This window comes from Ceratotherium simum, chromosome 34 (assembly GCF_057802395.1).
Source record: "Ceratotherium simum simum isolate JZ-2026a chromosome 34, ASM5780239v1, whole genome shotgun sequence".
NCBI lineage: Eukaryota > Metazoa > Chordata > Mammalia > Perissodactyla > Rhinocerotidae > Ceratotherium > Ceratotherium simum.
In genome coordinates, this window is record NC_141933.1 from 5,082,176 (window position 1) to 5,100,756 (window position 18,581).

General features: G+C 48.6%; 1 protein-coding gene across 1 annotated transcript; it reads left to right on the top strand.

The window, feature by feature from the left end:
• Positions 1-10,717: 10,717 nt before the first annotated feature.
• Positions 10,718-11,683, top strand: MRGPRD (MAS related GPR family member D). The gene has a single exon (XM_004441126.1). It carries the CDS (start codon positions 10,718-10,720, stop codon positions 11,681-11,683), a length of 966 nt encoding a protein of 321 aa, XP_004441183.1.
• The last annotated feature ends 6,898 nt before the right edge of the window (positions 11,684-18,581 follow it).

Genomic DNA, 18,581 nt, shown 5'->3' on the forward strand with positions numbered 1-18,581 from the left:
GTGCAGGTCTGGAGGACTCAGCTATCCCTCTGGCCTCAACTGAATGGCCTCATGAGAACTCAGAGCAATAAAAACAATCGCCCTGGGAGTGAGGAAACGTAGCTGATCTGCCTCCTGGTGCAGAAAGTGGGGCTTAACAATCCTCACCGTGTCGTCCCACCAGGACCCAGCCGAGTGCACATCTGAGGGGGGATTTGCAACCTGCCTCTTTGCCTCTTCCAGGTACGAGCTTCCCCACTGGTCAGGATTCTTGGTTGCAAGTGACAGAATCCCCACTGAAACACACACACATGCATGCATACACATGCATGCACATGTTCGCACACACGGAATGGATTGGCTCATGTTACTGAAAAGTCCAGGTGTGGATGGGCTCCAAGAACAGCTAGATCTGGGTACCTGGATCTGAGGATTCTGTCAATCCACTAATAATTAGTCAAGAAATGGGAGCATCTGTACGTGCCAGGCACTGTTCTAGGCACAGAAGGTGCAAGAACGTGAGGATTCCTGCCTTCCGGAAGCTCATGTCCTCTTGGGCAGTTGGTCTGTGTCTGTTGGGTCTGAGGCCCTGCGTTCCTCTCCTGGCCCATTCTCAGACTGCACTTCACCTCCTGGATGCAAGATGTACACCATGGCCCCAGCTCAGCAAGCCCCGGATAAAAGCCTGTGATGGGGCTGGCCCGGTGGCATAGTGGTTAAGTTCAAGAACTCCGCTTTGGCAACCCGGAGTTCGCAGGTTCATATCCTGGGCGCAGACTGACACACCACTTGTCAAGCCATGCTGTGGCAGCGTCCCATATAAAGTAGGGGAAGATGGGCACGGATGTTAGCTCAGGGCTAATCTTCCTCACAAAAAAAAAAAAAAAAAAGCCTGTGACAGTCTGAGCTGTTCCCATAAAATTAGGATGGTCCACATTCCCTGGGAATATCCATGAGCACAGTGGAGCCTCCGTGTCCTAAGTCACCTCTGTTATCAAGATCTGGGGTTTGGCCAGCCCCAGGGGCCTAGTAGTTAAGTTCGGCGTGCTCCGCTTCAGCAGCCTGGGTTTGGTTCCCGGGTGCAGACCCACACCACTCGTCTGTCAGTGGCCATGCTGTGGTGGCAGCTCACATGAAAAAAAAAGACGGAAGATTAGCAACAGATGTTAGCTCAGGACAAATCTTCCTCAGCAAAAAAAAAAAAAAAAAAAATCTGGGGTTGGTAACAGTTTCAGCATCTGAGGTCACCACCGTTTCTTTCTTCACTCACATTTCTTTCCAAAGCTGATGCCAACATCTCCCACACTGACTCCTGCTGCATCTCCAGGCAGGGCTGTGAGGATCAACACAACAGCTCCTGGAGCTTGATCATCAGTCGCCCAACGCCCATGGTCCACCGAGCACCTGCTCAGGTTCCGCAGGTCACCTGGCACGCTACGTGATACAGGTGCTGTGTCAGCCTCCATCCTGCCCTGGAGGGGACTCGGTTTTATCGGGATTCTTCACTTACCAGGCAGGAAAGTGGGTTCGGCCAGTGTGCGGAAAGGTCCCCAACCAGGGCTGAAATAATCCCCTCCCTCCCACTTGCCTCGGGTGGCGTTATGTGTTATCTCCTGATTCTCATGGGGAGCTGGGGGAGGCCAGGGAGGGACTCTGAGCATTTCAGTGAGGACTTGGAAGCTCAGAGAGGTCACCAAAACTGCACAGTTGGCCAGCTAACAAGCGGCAGAACTCGGACTTGAAGTAAGGTCCTGGACTCCGGATCCAGTGCTCCTTCCTCCCCACCCCCCCAGCGTGCAGAGCACTGGGCTAGTCCATTAGCCAGAGCATCTCTTCATGCGGGCAGTGGAGGCAGACATAATGGCCTCTCCCAGGCCACAAGAGCCCCATTCCCTCCACAGCCCTACCCTAACTCCCCGCTGATGGGTCTGCTAATGCTCTGAGGTCTCCTTGGCTGTCCCAGACGGCCTTCAGGAAGGAAGGTATTGCCAGGATGGCGTAGGAAAGGGGTGACCCTCCCACTGCTCCCCGCGGGCCCCCAGCCTCATTCTCCATTTCCCTGCAACCCAGCCCTCCCCTGGGCGGGGAGCCGGGGAGGCCAGGCCTGGTCAGGCCCATTAGCCCTGGCCAGCTCATCTGCAGGCCTCCTGGTGGGTGGGGCGGGCGCCATCCTGCATTTATACCTCAAGCTCCCCTTTCTTCTTCTCAGAGGGAGCCAGGTGAAGGTTCTCTGGGGGTCTGGGGTGGGGGGAGCGGAAGACAGCTCAGAGCAGCCCTGTGAGCAGGGACGGGGGCAGGAGCCGCTCAGGGGCCTGGGCCAAGAGGAGCTGCTGAGGCCTCCAAGGACCAGAGTGAGGAGGGGCCGGCCACTCTTCCCTGAAGGACTGAGCGCCACGCCGGGGAGCAGGTGAGAGGCCCCATGTTTTCACTCTCTGGGTAGAGGCAGGAGAGCGTGGCGGTGACAAGCGTTGCATTGCAGCCGCGCCACGCGCAGCTGGATGAGCTGGGCCCAAGTCTCAACTTCTCTCATCCTGCATCTTCTAAATAAAACCGGGCTAATGAAGCCGTCCTTACAGCCATTTAAACTGGTGACAAGTTCATGTCACCCACCCAGAGCCTGCCACACGGAGAGGCCCCATCAGCGGTGATGGCAGGGCCGAGACACAGCAGGTGCCGAGGGAGCACAATTAAGGAGAAGACACAACTAGTTTTTGAAAAGGCAGCTTATGAAACAACCAGATAATATATTTTCATTTATGTAAAAAAAATTTATAGGTAAACGCACAGAAAAAAACCTTCAAGGATACAAACAGCGTTAATGGTGATGGTAATGGTGATACCCCAGGTTAGGGCAGGGCAAGACCTTATTTCTTCTTTACCATTCGAATCTTTTAAAATAAGTGTCAGGGCCGGCCCCGTGGCTTGGTGGTTAAGTGCGTGCGCTCCGCTGCCGGTGGCCCGGGTTCGGATACCGGGAGCGCACCGAGGCACCACTCCTCCAGCCATGCTGAGGCCGCATCCCACATACAGCAACTAGAAGGATGTGCAGCTATGACAGACAACTATGTACTGGGGCTTTGGGGAAAAATAAATAAATAAAATCTTTAAAATAAGTGTCAGTATCATAACAGTAGTGGAAAATAATGCATTTCCATAAGTCTTCAGTGGAAGAGACAAAAATTCAAACGAGGCTTCAGAGACAGGAACACCAGAGCTCACTCGACGGAGTCTGTATTTTAACCGCTCGTCCAGCAACGAGTCATGACTGAGCAATCACTAGGGGCAGGCCCTGTGCTCGGGACAGGAGGACAGGTCAAGGGATGGAGGCAGACGCAGCCTGGCTCAGGGCGCTCATGGTCCGACTTTCAGCCAACTCAACTAGTGTGGGAAGACCGCACAGAGGGAAGGAGGATGGGGGTATCTGGGGAGTACCTAGCTTAGCACTTCATCTAGGGGCCCCTCCGCACTTATGAGCACCCACTGTGTGCCAGGACCTGGTGCAGGGGTGACTGGGACACATACCCCCGCCCCTGTTGTACAGGTCACATCACTGCAGAGAAGCCAGGCATGAACAACCATGGGGTCCAGTCTCATGCAGTGTGTGGGTTGTTTGCTTTTATTAGGAAATATTCACAGTTCATCATTTCTTTTGGTCTGTGCATTAGTCAGCTCGAGCTGCCGTAACAAATACCACAGACACAGGCAGCTTAAACCACAGACACTTGTTTTCTCACAGTTCTGGAGGCTGGAAGTCTGAGATCAAGGTGTTAGCTGATTGGGTTCATGGTGAGAGCCCTCTTCCTGGCTTGCGGACAGCTGCCTCCTCACTTGGCAGCGGGAGAGAAAGAGAGCGAGAGAGTCTCTAGTGTCTCTTCTTAAAAGGACACTAATCTTATTGGATCAGGGCCCTACCCTTATGACCTCAATTAACCTTAATTATGTCCTTATAGGCCCCATCTCCAAATTCAGTCGCATTAGGGGTTAGGGCTTCAACAGATGAGTTTGAAGAGGACAGAATTCAGTCCACAGCAGTCAGGATAAGGGCTCCTCTCTCTTCAAACCCCCCAAATCTCTCTTTTCTTTCTTCAATCTGTTATTTGACTTGCTGTCTATTTTTTGATGGAAAAGAGGGTGCCTAAGAAACAGCAGCAGCATCTTCCCACCTCGGGTCCTGCACCCATGGCCGAAGTGCCCGCTTCTCTCCTGGGTGACGCCCCAGCTCACGGCTGGGTCAAGCCCTCTGTCACGCCCTGTCCCCTCTCCTCTCTCCTCCCACAGGAACCCGCCCTGCAGCTGTGGCCTCTTTCCTGCGTCACTGGTTCTTCTCACTCTGCTGAATCACCCATCCGCGCACCAGCATGCAGTAATATCCTTCTTAAAACCTCTGTCTCCATATCTCATTTCTCTGCCCTCCCCACCCACCCACCCATTACAACAACCTCCTTCAAAAGGTCACCGAAATCCCTGCCTCCACAGCTGGCCCCTCAGCGCATTTGGGGGTCTCTGCTGCTGAGTGCCGCCCCCTTGGAGGGGTCTTCTGGGATGAGCCCCCGTAAAATACCAGCCGCTCCCCCTCTTCGAGCTCTATCCCCTTGTCCTGCTCCATTATCTGTCAGAGTTTTATAGGAAAGCTCCTACAGAACAGCTGTCACTATCTCTGTAAGTTGTCACGTCTGAAGCTGCATCCTTCTTGCTTACTGACCACCTTCCCTTGGAACATCTTCTCCAGGAAGGCAGCAAGTGTCTGTCTTCTTGTCCCCGTGCCCCCAGGACCTGGAGCAGCACTGGCCCAGTCTACCCTCAGGCAGTGTTCGGGGGGTGGGTAGCTAATGACTGTTAGGAAGACGCCCAGGTGCTCCGAGGGCCCCTGTCCCGGCCCCTGGGCCCCTGACCCAGAGCAGGCAGGGAGACCCCGGCCCAATGCGGGCAGGTCGGGGGCTTTTGGCTTGGGGGGCCCAGCATCATAAGGACAGCAGTGTGCATCCCGCCTCCCCGCTCAGCAGGTGCAGGCCCGCGTCCTCCCCTCCTGGAGTGCTGCCCCAATCCTCCTCACTTAGCGTGGTGTTTGAGCCAACTCGAGCTCACCAGGCCCTGCGGCGGGCAGAGACTGAGGGCTAGTGGCTGAGGACAGCAGCGTGGGGGAGGGGTCCCGCTGGCTAGAGAGGGGCTGGGGAAACACAGTCTGAGCCCCCCGGGGGGGGCCTCAATCAGTCCTGGCACCCCCTTCACCTGGCCTCTCCCAGCTGCCCTCCCACCTCAGTACCTCCTGGCCCCACCCTCCCTCTGCGTTAGGCCCGCCAGGGCGGTAGGGGGTAATCTGTCTAATTGTATATTTCCTCCCCTGGACCGTGAGTTCTGTGAGGATGGGCTTTGTCCATCATGGTCATTGCTGTACATGTGGTGTGTGTGTGTGTGTGTGTACATATATACACGTGTATGTGCATATTGTGTATGTATGCACATGTGCTATGTGTGTATGTATGTGTGCTTTGTTTATATACATATTTGTACTATGTTTCTATGTATATTGCTATTTTATGTCTGTGTGCTATGTGTATGTATATATTATATGTGCCTATACGCTATTGTATATGTATATGTAGTATGTGTATATGTATATGTGCTGTGTGTGCTATATATATGTATATGTGTGTATGTGCATATATACGTGTACGTGCTATTTTATATGTATATGTGTGATATATGTATATATAGCACTATGTATCTGGCACACAGTATATAAGTTTGATAAATATTATTTAAACCTGTGTTGAACTTAAAGGAGAGACTTCTGACTGTAGTGACAGGGCGCCTATGGAGGTTGGTAACTGTGTGATGTGGTACCACATCCCCACTGTGGATACAGAGAAATGTGGGAGAAAACACAATTCCACTCCTGCCCCACCAAAACAGAACACGGAGCTGAAAGAGAAAAGATGGGAAGGGAAATCTCCAGGTGCCACAAATGAATTTGCAGCTAGAGCTGAAGCTCACAGGCCAGGGTCCACCGGATGGGGTCAGGTGGGGCTGGGGCGAGGAAGGGCTGAGGGGCTAGGACGTGGTCCTGGAGGAGGGAGCTTGAACATAGCAGGCTGCATGGGGCCAGAGCCTGGGAGGACCCTGCTGCTTGCAGAAAGCAATGTCCTGCCAGAATGCCACTAGGAGCTTCTCCCTGCCCAAGACTGTGTGTATGTATGTGTGTGTGTGTGTGTGTGTGTGTGTGTGTGTGTGTGTGGCGGGCGGTGTGTGAGTGGAGTCGGGCACCAAATCGAGTAACAACAGCCCCAGATTTGCACCATTCAGGTGTAGAATCTGAACTTACAGGGACTTGCATGATGCCAAATCTCCAAACCACAAAATCTGTCAAGAACCTGGTTCTGGACCTGTGAAGTCCTTTGAACGCCCAACAGAAACCAATGCAAGTGCCTGGGTAGCAAAATTTTCAGGACCTTGTGACCTTGTGGGGCTCCCACTAGAAGTAATATTATCCCTGCAGAAGACAATCCAAAACTGGAATTAATAGGGAGACTAGGAAATGTTAATGAAACTCGATTGACATCAGATCAAATAGACTTTCAGGCTAAAAAAGTACTAAGGATGAAGTGGGCCACTACATAAAAGGTACAATTGACCGGGATAATATAATAATTTGGGGTTTGTATACACTGCACAAAGTTTCAAAATAGGTGAAAGAAGGAAAAAAATGACAAAACTATAATCATAACGGGTTAATATTTGTAGCAGATAAAAAATTAACCAGGATACAGATCATTTAAACAGTGCAATTTTAAAAGCTTAATCAAATGAGTATATAAAGAAAACAAAAATTGGCCATCTACTACACTACAGAGAGAGTCTCAACAAAAATTTAAAAATTGGCCACATTATCCGAACACAAGGCAATAATATCAGAAATCAATAACAAAAAGAGAGGGGCCGGCCCAGTGGCACAAGCAGTTAAGTGTGCACGCTCCGCTGCGGCAGCGCGGGGTTTGCCGGTTCGGATCCCGGGTGCGCACAGACGCACCACTTGTCAAGCCATGCTGTGGCGGCGTCCCATATAAAGTGGAGGAAGATGGGCATGGATGTTAGCCCAGGGCCAGTCTTCCTCAGCAAAAGAAAAGAAAAGAGGAAGATTGGAAGATGTTAGCTCAGGGCCGATCTTCCTCACAAAAAAATAAATAAATAAAGAACTAAAAGATGGCCAAAGCGTGCACTGTAAAATGTACTTCTAAATAATGTATGGAAATTTAAATTTAAAATATTTTAAATGGCTTTAAATTTTTAAATATTTAAACATGAAGAACAATGAAGACACTATGTATCAAAACTCATGAAGCATCTAAAGAAATAGCCCTAAATACCTGTTATTAGAAAAAGAATCTTTAAACATTATTACCTAAGCATTCAACACAAGAAGCTGAAAAGGAATCACAGATAGATCCAAAGAAAGAGGAAGAAATTAAAGCACAAATTAAGGAAATGGGAAGCAAATGAACAATAGAGATGATTTAAAAAAAAAGAAAACAGTTCTCGAAAAACAAACCTCTGGCAAACTGATTTTTAAAAAAAGGAAAGAAGACACAAATTAAAAATGGCAGATGGAATTGAGGTTTTAAAAACTACAAGAGAATACTGTGTAGAGTATTATAATGATAAATGTGAAGCCAGAAAGCACGGACAATTTTCTAGAAAAATAATATTGCCTATTCTAACTCAAGAAGAGATTTAAAATCTAATAGACCTAAAACATTAAATAAATTAGAGTTGTAGTTTTTTTTTTCAAAGCCATGCATATCCACTAACACTCACATAAAAATTACCAGACCAGATGGTTTTACCTTCTGCCAAACCCTCAAAGAAAGATAATCCTCACATGATACAAATTGTTCTAGAGGGTGAAGAAAAAGGACAATCTCTCCAAGTCATTTTATGAAGCCAGTATACACTTACAACTTTGAAATAAAAAATAAATAGTACCAGAACAGAAAATTACGGGCCTGTTTTATGAACATGGGTAAAAATTTTCTAAATAAAATCAGAGCACCCAGAAAGAAAAAAAAAAAAAAGAGCAAACTAGAAATGGTTTATCCTAGAAATATAAGAATGAATAAACACCAGAAAACCTATCACTATACATTCACCATATAAATAGACTGAGAGAAAAAAAAGAAAATGATTAAATAGATGCAGGAAAAAAGTTGTGATCAATTTAATCATTCATTTATGATAAAAACTCTCAGAAAACTAGAAAAGGAACCTTCTCATATTGATAAAAAATAGTACCAAAAACTTACAGTAAACATCGCATCTAATGGAGAAGCCGTAGACACATTCTCCTTAAGATTAGGAAGACGATAATCTTAATCTGCTGACGATAATCTGCTGATTCCAGTCACTGTTCAGCAGAGTGCTGGATGTCCTGGGCTATGCAATAAGGCAGGAAAAAGAAATTAGAGGAATGAGGACAATTGCATAGGAAATCAAAACATTCAACAGGCAAACTGATATGATCAAATAAATCAAGACATTTGCCTGATTAATAAAAACTACAAAAATCAACTGTGCTCCTCTCCACCAGCAACGATCAACAGGAAGATATAATAGAGGCATTTCTGTCTGTGGCCATGATGGAGTAACTGGTACTGGACCAGCCCTCCCACTGTAAACAACTGGAAAACTGGAGAAAACATAAGAAACAACTGCTTTTGGATGTTGGACAGGAGGTATCCTAGGACTGTGAACTCTGAGAGGAGAGAAATACAAGAGGTGAGCCCTATTGTATTCCCCGGCTTTCTGCCTGGAGGTACTTTCTGGAGAGTGGCACAGGAAGTGGGAAACCAGACAGAGCATGGTGGGCTCCCTGAGCTGAAGATACAGAAGTCAGACTTCAGGGAGATTGAAGTGGCTGGAATTTGTGAGATGAAGCGCCAGAGAGAAGCGAGAGTGCTAACCAGAGAAAGGACTCCAAAAATCTGCATAGGGCTCCCCTTGAGTTTTTGGCTGATGACTTAGCTATGCACGGAATGAAACTGAGCAGAGAACAACCACTGAGTAGCTGTCAGCTGAGCAATTCCCAGAGCTCACACAAAGCCATACATATTTAAAAAGAAACTGTGTAGGAACAGACAGACAAACCAACGGTACGGAATGGAGAGTCCAAAAACAGTCCCACGTGTGAATGGAACTTGGTAAGTCAAACGGGAAAGGATAGCTGTTTAGGAGATGGTGCTGGGGAAACTGGCTCATAACAGGGAGGAAAAATCAAGCTGTATCCGTTCTTTATTCCACATAAAAATAGATTGCGGTTGGATTCAAGACCAAACTCTGAAAGGGAAAAACTATAAAAGTAACAGAGGAAAATATAAGGGAATATCTTTTTCACCCAGGGATATGGACTGACTTAAAAGGCACCACATTTCAGGGTGAAAAATTATACCAACACTGAGCGCATCTGTCCACCCAAGTTCACAACAGATGAAGTTACTGTGCTGAAGAGAGTTCTCAGAGAATACCTGCAGTGTCTAAACCCAGCGGGGATTCAAACCACTCCTGCAAATCAAGAAGCAAAAGGAAGAAAAGACAACTGAAAAGTGGGCCACAGCCGTGAGCAGGCAATTCAAAGAAGGGAACCCCAAATGGCGGACAGATAAGTAAACTGATGCTCAAGCTTGCTGTGATCAGAGAAAAGCAAGTTTGAACGTCAACAAAATGCCACTTTACGATTATCAGGCAAAAATTAGAAAAGCGCATAATATCAAGTGTTGGTGAGGGAATGAGGAAACAGGACCCTTCCTGCCCTGCTGGCAGAAGTGAAGCCCGAGAAGCCATTTAGGGAAATAACCAGACATATGTCCTACGACACAGCAATTCCACTCCCAAACATATCCCAGAAAAATCCCGAGCCGAGTCCAAGGGCGACAGGCGGGAGGATGTGGAACACAATGTTTTTATGATCATGGGAACGCAGGGTTGGAAAAGCAAAACAGGGCTGGTGTACAGTTCAAAATTTTAAATCTCAACCCACCACCTTTCCACATAGTCACCTGTAAATATTCCAAAAACATATTGTTGAGTGAAAAAGAGAAAAACAGCGAGAATTCTAAATCACAACATTTGTGGAAATTGAAAACACTTATGGGCAACCACCTGTTTTGAAAGATAGTTAGATGTCCAAGGACCTTTGTCAAACAGGTTAGAAGAGAGGCGAGTTGGGAGAGGGAAAACGAAGCTGGGACGGAGATGAAGAGGGAGAATTAAATCAATGAATTTATTCGATTTTAAACGGCCTGGTGATCATGGGGTGCCATAAAGTGAGGGGTGTCACACAATCTACTCTTTGCACCTGAGGTCCGGCTTAAAAAATTAAACCACAAGATTGGAAGATTATAGGAGAAAAAAATGATACTATCAATAGATGTAGAGAAAGCCTGTGGTAAAAGTCAATACCTCTTCATGTAAAAAAAAAAAAATAAACTCGAAATAGAAGAGAACCTCTTAAGGGGACAAAGGGCGTCTATGACAACTTCGTGTACGTAATGGTAGACCTGGCGGCAGATTCAGGCCGGGCGGGAGCCACGGGGAGCGGGGAAAATGTCAGGCCTCCTGGTCGTGGTCTGTTGCAAAAAGAACCCGGGGTGAAAGCCCTGAACAGGAAACTCGGGGTGGGGGGCTCCCAGAAGTCCCCCGTGGTCCAAGCAACGCAGAATCTCACGGTGGTCCATCTTCCTTCCATAGGATGAACCAGACCCTGAACGGCAGCCAGACTCCAGCGTCGACCCCAAAAACCCAGGAGGCGGATGAGCTGGGCACGGCCCCCTTGGCGCTGAGCACCCTGGTCATGTTCGTCTGCGTGTGCGGCATAGCAGGCAACAGCATGGTGCTCTGGCTGCTGAGCTTCCGTGTGCAGAGGGCTCCCTTCTGCGTCTACATCCTCCACCTGGCGGTAGCTGATCTCCTCTTCCTCCTCTGCATGGCCTCCATGCTCAGTCTAGAAATTGCCTCGCTGGCCAAGAGGTGCTGGAAGGCCTACGAGGTGGCGCAGAGAGCAAAGTACTTCGCCTACACTGCGAGCCTGAGCCTGCTCACGGCCATCAGCGCACATCGCTGCCTCTCCATCCTCTTCCCCATCTGGTACAAGTGTCACCGGCCCCAGCACCTATCGGCCGTGGTGTGCGCCCTGCTCTGGGCGCTGTCCCTCCTGATGAACACGCTGGCCTCCTTCTTCTGCATCAAGTTCTGGCACCCCAATGAGAAGCAATGCTTCACGGTGGACTCCGTCTTCAGCTGCCTCATTTTGGGGATCTTCGCACCCGTGATGACACTGTCCAGTGTGATCCTCTTCGTGCGGGTGCAGAGGAGCTCCCGGGGGCGGCGCCGCCGGCCCACGCGGCCCTACGTGGTCATCCTGGCCTCCGTCCTGGTGTTCCTCCTCTGCGCCCTGCCCCTGGGCATCTCCTGGTTCCTCCTCTCCTGGATGGACGTGCAGCCTCAGGTGGAGCTTCTGTACTACCGCTTGTCCCGCCTCGGCTCCTCCGTGAGCAGCAGCGCCAACCCCGTCATCTACTTCATGGTGGGCAGCCAGAGGAGCCGCCGGGGCCTGCGGGAGCCCCTGGGGGCCGTGCTCCGCAGAGCGCTGCGGGAGGAGCCGGAGCTGGAGGAGAGGGAGACGCCCTCCAGCGGCACCAACGAGCCAGGGGTCTGAGAGCGGCCATGCCCTGGAGATCGCATGCCTGCCCCTGCCCAGTGCCTGTCTGGCCGGCTGTTGGAAGCCCCAACACTTGCATGTCAACCTGTTGGGGTCCCCTTCCTACGTGCCAAAGCTCTCCCAGAGCATGTCGCGTCCCGGATCCCACAATGCGACTCAGCTGGGAAGATGACATGTAATTTCTTTGTTGGTGGAGGATCTTCTGGTTAGAGGGTGAATGTTAGCTTTTAGCCCCGGCCTGTTTAAAGCTGGTTTTCTCAACAGTTTCTGCAGATGGGTAGCATGCATCCCATGCGGATGGGAAAGTGCATTTCCCAGCCTCCTTCCCTCCCTAAGACCGCATGTTCGCACAGGAGGCGAGACGTGGTTCCTGTGACCTTGTTGCCCCATGCTGGTCCTTGGGCATCTGCTGGTGGCATCAGCTGGCTGCCAGGGTGATACCCCGGTCCACCTTCCACTAGGTGTCCTGCTGACCCCCCTCATGCCTGCCGTCTGCTGGCGGTCAACTGTGTCGCCACTGTTGACCCAGCTCTCGCTGGCTGCAGACCACGAGACTGCCTCGTCCTCCATGAGGCCCCTGGCCGGCCCTTGAACCCTGGCCTTTCCCTTGGGGTCGCCTTGTACCGCCACCCCCTGCACCCCTGGCAGGTCTGCTCACTTTCCTCCGAGAGGCCGCACAGGAACTGGGAGAGCCTCTGCCTGGCCTCCCTGGAGATGCACAGTTGGCTTTGATGGGACTGTGCCCTGGGCCGTGGGCAGAGACCCAGAGACCCACGTGACTAGCAGAGCAGGCTTCTGTACCCCGATTGATTGCCCCTCGCAGGGGCTCCCTCAACTTGCCCAAAACACTTCGTCTCTGGGGCCAAGCCCAAAGAGGGAACACTGGGGACACATGCTTGGCTCCCTCCCTCCCTCTGTTCTTTCCACAGTCCCCTGGGTCCAGACAAGGAGCGCATGCTTCTTTTAGGTTTCCTGCCTTCCAGTATCCAGCCTCGTGGCTGGGGTCTTGGGTGGAAGGGGCGCGTCCCAGGAGGTCCCTGCAGAGCCGTGGGAGGAGGAAAGACGGGAAGTGGAAAGATCCCCTCTCAAGGCCACGGCCCTGCCCACAAACTGGCATCTTGCCATGTAAACGTATTTGTTGTGTTGGAAGCTGAAGAATACCTTATTCTTTCTCTTGGCACCTTCTGAAGCAACTCCCACTCTCCTCCCGACAGAGGGAGGCTTCAAGCCAGCTAGGACGCAGGTCAGATCCTCAGAAAGGAAGAGAAATCTCATCAATAATCTAGGAAATGTTACCACATGGCAGTAGATCTCCCAGTCTTTAGATTTGTGCTGCGGTGGGCAGGCTGGAGTCCTAGGAACTAAGATCCTCGTGTGTCTGGACCTGGGACCCGCCGTCCCAGCCTGCCCTTTGACATTCACTGACCTGATCCTGGGGCTGTGCAGCCCTAGAAAGAGAAGCTGTGCCCTGAGCGCCCTCCATTTCCTGGGTCACCTGCGTTCCCTTCTCAGCTCAGACCCCCGGATCTGTGCGTCTCAGGGAGGCACGTGGGGCAAGGGGCTCTTTATCAGTCACTCCAAGCATCTAATGGAGCACTCAGTACCAGTTCTGGCCTTGTATGCCATAAGCACTTAATAAGTGCTCATTTGGCTAATAAGAATCACTGATGCCCATACAGTACTTTATAGCAGTGGGGCTCAGAGAGGCCAATGTTTTGTCCAGCGTCACACATCTGGTGAATAGATGGGCTACGATTCAACCGTCATCTTTTGACCACAGACCCCATGCTCCACAGCACACTCTAGCCTGGGCAGTGACCAAGTGGCCCGTCTGAAGCAGATGGTTGGCAATGGGGCAACCTCACCTCTCAGGGGTAAGCGGCCACCACAGGGCCCCACACTTGCATTGGGAAGGGGAGGAGCCCTAGAAATTGTTCACACAGTTATGTTATGATAAAATTTATATTACACATCAGTTAAGACCACTGTCTCCCTCTACTCCAACTTTTCCCCCATCACTCTTCACCTCAGGCCAGGTGGCACTGGCGTGGCCACAGGTATTCGGAGGATCTGGCTAAGGGAAAGTTGAGTTGGTGGTACCTGCAGTTTGGGCTTCCTGGGGTGCATTCACGAGGTTCACAGTCACGTCTATGTATAGCTAGGTTATTTCTAGCCACCTTGGTGTACGAATGGCTTCCAGGAATGTTCCCACTGTGCCAGCTCACCTGGCATCATGGAGAAAACTGCAGGGCCAGAAGTTGTATGGAGATATGAACCTCACTGGAGGTGTGTGGGTAGTGGATAGCAGAGAAGAAATAAGATTCGAAATGTACAGAACCGGAAGCTCGCCTATGGGAAATTCTTCCAACCATCCGCCACATAAAATCGTAGGTGGAAGATTCAGTTCTCTTTGATGCCTGGTCAGAATGGAAGTTCTTATCTGCTAGGAATAAGCTTGATAATGCAGCATGTGTAATCATTAAACATGCTACACCTTTTTTTTTTTTTTTTTTGTGAGGAGATCAGCCCTATGCTAACATCTGCCAATCCTCCTCTTTTTTCTCTTCTTTTTTTTTTTTTTTTTGCTGAGGAAGACTGGCCCTGGGCTAACATCCGTGCTATCTTCCTCCACTTTATATGGGACGCTGCCACAGCATGGTTTGCCAAGCCATGCGTCGGTGCGCGCCTGGGATCCGAACCGGCAAACCCCGGGCCGCCGCAGCAGAGCGCACGCACTTAACCACTTGCGCCACCGGGCCAGCCCCACTACACCTTTTTTTTGATGAGAAATGTGCAAAATATAATGTATCAGATGTCCTGTCTTTGTAGACATAATCCTGGAGCAGGGGTACAAACAGCAAAAATGTCTGAATGAAGTTGCAAGTTTCATGCATCCCAGCTTTCAGCGTTTTAAAATAAATCTGATCAATGTTAGATCACGTTATCTTTCTATTTTCTCTATAGAAACTATTACAAAATGCGCAAGTACAAGAGCTCTGAGGTCACATGGTCCGGGTGGGGGAGGTGAACCTTGCCTCCATCACACACTGGCTGTACGGTCTAGTCGAGTCACTAACTCTTTCTAATTCTCCATGTTCGTATCTTTGAAGTGGGGACCATATTCACGCCTGTCTCATGGGTTTAGTGAGGGTTCAATGAGATGCCCATGCCAAGTTTAGCTGTATCTGGCACACAGCAAGGACTCGGGAAATGGTTACTACTTTTATGCACCGGTTCTTTTGGAGGATTGGAGGGGGTGTTACCCAGCCTCTAGTCCCCTTTCTTAGGAGCCCACAATTAGCTACTGTCCCTCATTGCAGGACAGCTTGGTTAATCAACCCCTCCAGAGACCCCAGGGTCCCCTGAATCTCCTTCTGCCAGGTCCTCACCATCCCAGAATATCTAAGGGGCTGGCCCAGGACCTAAACTGGCCAGGCCGACTCTCTCTCCCAGAACTCTGAATCTTAAGGAGAGTGAAACAAGGGAGGAGACACATTTGGAAGTCATCCATTCCCACAGTGGCTTCCTGACATTTAATTCAGATCTGTTCCGATGCCTCTTCTCTTTTTATGCCAGGTTCTCCAGTCTGTGTGTTGATTGTGCGAGCTCTCTGATCTCTTTCCAGTTAATCTCCTTTCTTACTTAACCTGGCCACAATGGGTTTTTGTTGCCTGCAACCAAGGAACACTAACTTGCACAGAACCCCCACCAGAAAGGGCGTTGCAGGCAGCGGATCCCCCAGTTAGTAAACACAGGGTGTTGAGAACAGAGACCTGGCTGAGAGGGGTGAAGGTGAGAACGTGTAAGCCCAGAAGCTCCCTGCTGCACGGGCTCCATCGAAGGCCCTGGGAGGAAGCCCCACAATGTGTGCACACGGTTGTATGTTTGTGGAACGCGCACGGTGGTGTATTTTAACCACCACTAGTTACGACTGCTGTCTCCCCACCAACTTCTCTCTGTCACTCTCCCCTTCGTGTCAGTGACATCGGAGTGTTCATGGGTGGACATTTTGGGGGTAGCCAAGTTGGGGATATCTTCAGTTTGGGTTTAGTGGCATATATTTACATAGCTTCCAGTCACTTCTATGTAACTATTGCTCCCCAGTCTGGTTCATGGATTTACCAGTATCAGGACACGAAGGCGAAGCCCCAGAGGTCGTCCAGAGCTATGAGGGAGCCCTATGGCACCCAGAACATGAAGGAGATGGGTGGCAGAGGAGAATGTACAGAGACAGAAGCCAGTCTATGGGAAATTCTTCCAACCATCAGATACATAGCATTTTAAGTGGAGGAATTACTTCTCAGGGATGCTAAAATGTAGCAACCAACTGCAGTCATGCACCACATCTTTCAGTCAATGACGGACCATATACGTGACAGTGGTCTCATAAGATCAGTACCATACAGCCTAGGGGTGCAGCAGGCTATCCCATCTAGGTTTGTGTACGTGCACACTATGTTCACATAATGACAAAATCACCTAATGATGCTTTTCTCAGAGAGTATCCCCATTGTTAGGTGACACATGACTGTATAATGCACCATTGATCTCAATAGAGAAAAAGCCATCCCACACGGTTGCCGACCAATTCAGTGTTTTCAGTGGTTATAGGTTTTCTTTTTGAGTTCATCGTGTGAGTGGAATATTTTAACACACACACTGCCTTGGCTTTTCCTTTCAAAGAGGTAAGCATGACAAGATGGGCTTCCATCACAAAGCTGTCCAAGCCTTATATCACGGGTACGGTGACATTTTCAAGACTCTAAAATGTATTTTTGAAGACTGTACTTGGAAGAAAAACACAAATTGAAGCTGGGTACCTAAGGGTTACTTTAAATATTCAATAAGAACATGATTACCTTTTGACCTTGTTCCCAACACAGACACAGACGAAAAGAAGTTAATCTTGTTAATTTGTTATTTTTCTTGTTTAACCTGAGGGGTGACTCAAGGGTCACGAGGATTTATAAGCTTGTTTTGCATAAGAAAAATAATGCCTTTAAGGAAGTTACCATCACCAGATAACCAGCCCCCAGCTGTGTTGACGCCCAGAAGTCTGGTTGCCCAAGGGCTTATCTGGAGTGAAAGAAACATGTATTTCCCCTTTGTTTCTCTGAAACTCCTCCCCTCAAGCCCCTTAGCTCTATAAAAACCCCTGCTTTCTTCTTTCCTTAAGGCAGATTTGAGAGAATCTATCCTCCCACCTTCACATTTTGGCCAGTTCAAATAAACTTTCTCCCTCTCCAAGCACCAGTGTCGCAATGGTTGGCTTACTGCACATCAGACACACAAATTTGAGATTAAGAGGTTCAGTATCAAAATTAGAAACAAAAAAAGATTATTCAAATTGTGGAAGAAATTTTACAACATTTCAAAAGAAATAACGAGAAATTATAAACTCTTGACTTAAGCGGATATGAAGGGGACCTTCTTTTGTTATTTTTAATTTTGTTTATGAAAGAAGTAAGAGAAAGTTCAGATTTAAATCAAGGGACTCTGAAACAAAAGGGATAAAGGTAAATATTGAAGTCAATAGAAATTAGTTTGAAGTTGAGAACTGAATTGTAATCAAAAGTAATTCAGTAAGAGAAAGAGATAATTTTAGAATGGAAGAAATCCACAGGATCTTGTATTTTCAATAATCCAATTAATGAAGAGGAATGTATCTTATGAACACACTGGGAAATATTTAAATTTCCTGCTGATTGGACATCAATGAAGGCAGCTTAAAATCATAAGTCACTGCTACAGCAAGGACATTGACCACAAATAGTTAACGAGTGTCATCAATTCAAAGAATATTTCAGATTAATCACCATTCAAGAAATCTTGAAATGCCCTGAAATCTTACCATTCATGCATGAGAAAAAACTTGATATAGATCTTCCTAGATTTGATATAAATCCTAAAAATGTATAGGACATTACCAATAACGAGTCGTGAAGCTAAGAAACATTTTTAAACTATTTATAATACAAAACAAAGTTTGATCAACCATGTTAAAAAAAAAAGATTGAAGTATCTTTCAGTTCTCTCTATGGAAAATATTCAAAACAGTTGACACAAGAAAAGGCTATCAAAGAGTGTGCAGCCAAAAGAGATAGAAAAAAAAGATTACAGATGTTTTTCTCTATTTTGTATTATTTGTGGTATTTGTCAGCTTTTAAAACTGTGATTTGCTGTGATTTCTTTTCCTATTCTAAATAAATATTCATTGTTGTATCTAATTTTGTGTTTATAATTTTGCATTCTTTTTATTAAAGGGCACCCCTCTTGTTGATAAGCTTTGGACCCCACAAAATTTGTCCCTGGTGGTGGCGGTGGTTGCTCAATAATAAAATTCACTAATTTCTGTATTTATGAATTGGTATGTTCCTTTGGGTCTTGATTCCTATTTCTCCAACAGGGCTCACCTGGTCTGCCCCATCCCCCGGTCACAGCAGAGGGGAGAGATGGCTCTGACAGTTGGGATAGCATCCAGCTTCCCAGGCGGGAAGTGTGCACTGGGGGGACATTCCCAGGGCGGTAATCAAGTGTAGGATCACCAGATCAGATCATCCTGGATGGTCCAGGTGGGCCCTAAATCCAGGGATGGGTGTCCTCATAAGAGACACACAGGAGAGGCACAGGGAGGAGAGGAGGAGGCTATGTGTCGGTGGAGGCGGAGATGGGAGTGATGCGGCCACAAGCCCAGGGACGCCTGGAGCCCCCAGAAGCTGGAAGAGGGAAGAAGGATCTTCCCCTACAGCCCCGGGAGGGAGTACGGTCCTGCCACATGTTGATTTTGGGCTTGTAGCTTTCAGAATCATAAGAGAATAAATTTCTGTTGTGTCATCACCCAGTTTGTGCTCATTTATTATGGCAGCCAAAGAAAACTCACCCACTCACACCTCTC

Coding starts and splice junctions, on each gene's coding strand:
- MRGPRD (XM_004441126.1), top strand. CDS start 10,718: ATGAACCAGACCCTGAACGGCAGCCAGACTCCAGCGTCGACCCCAAAA.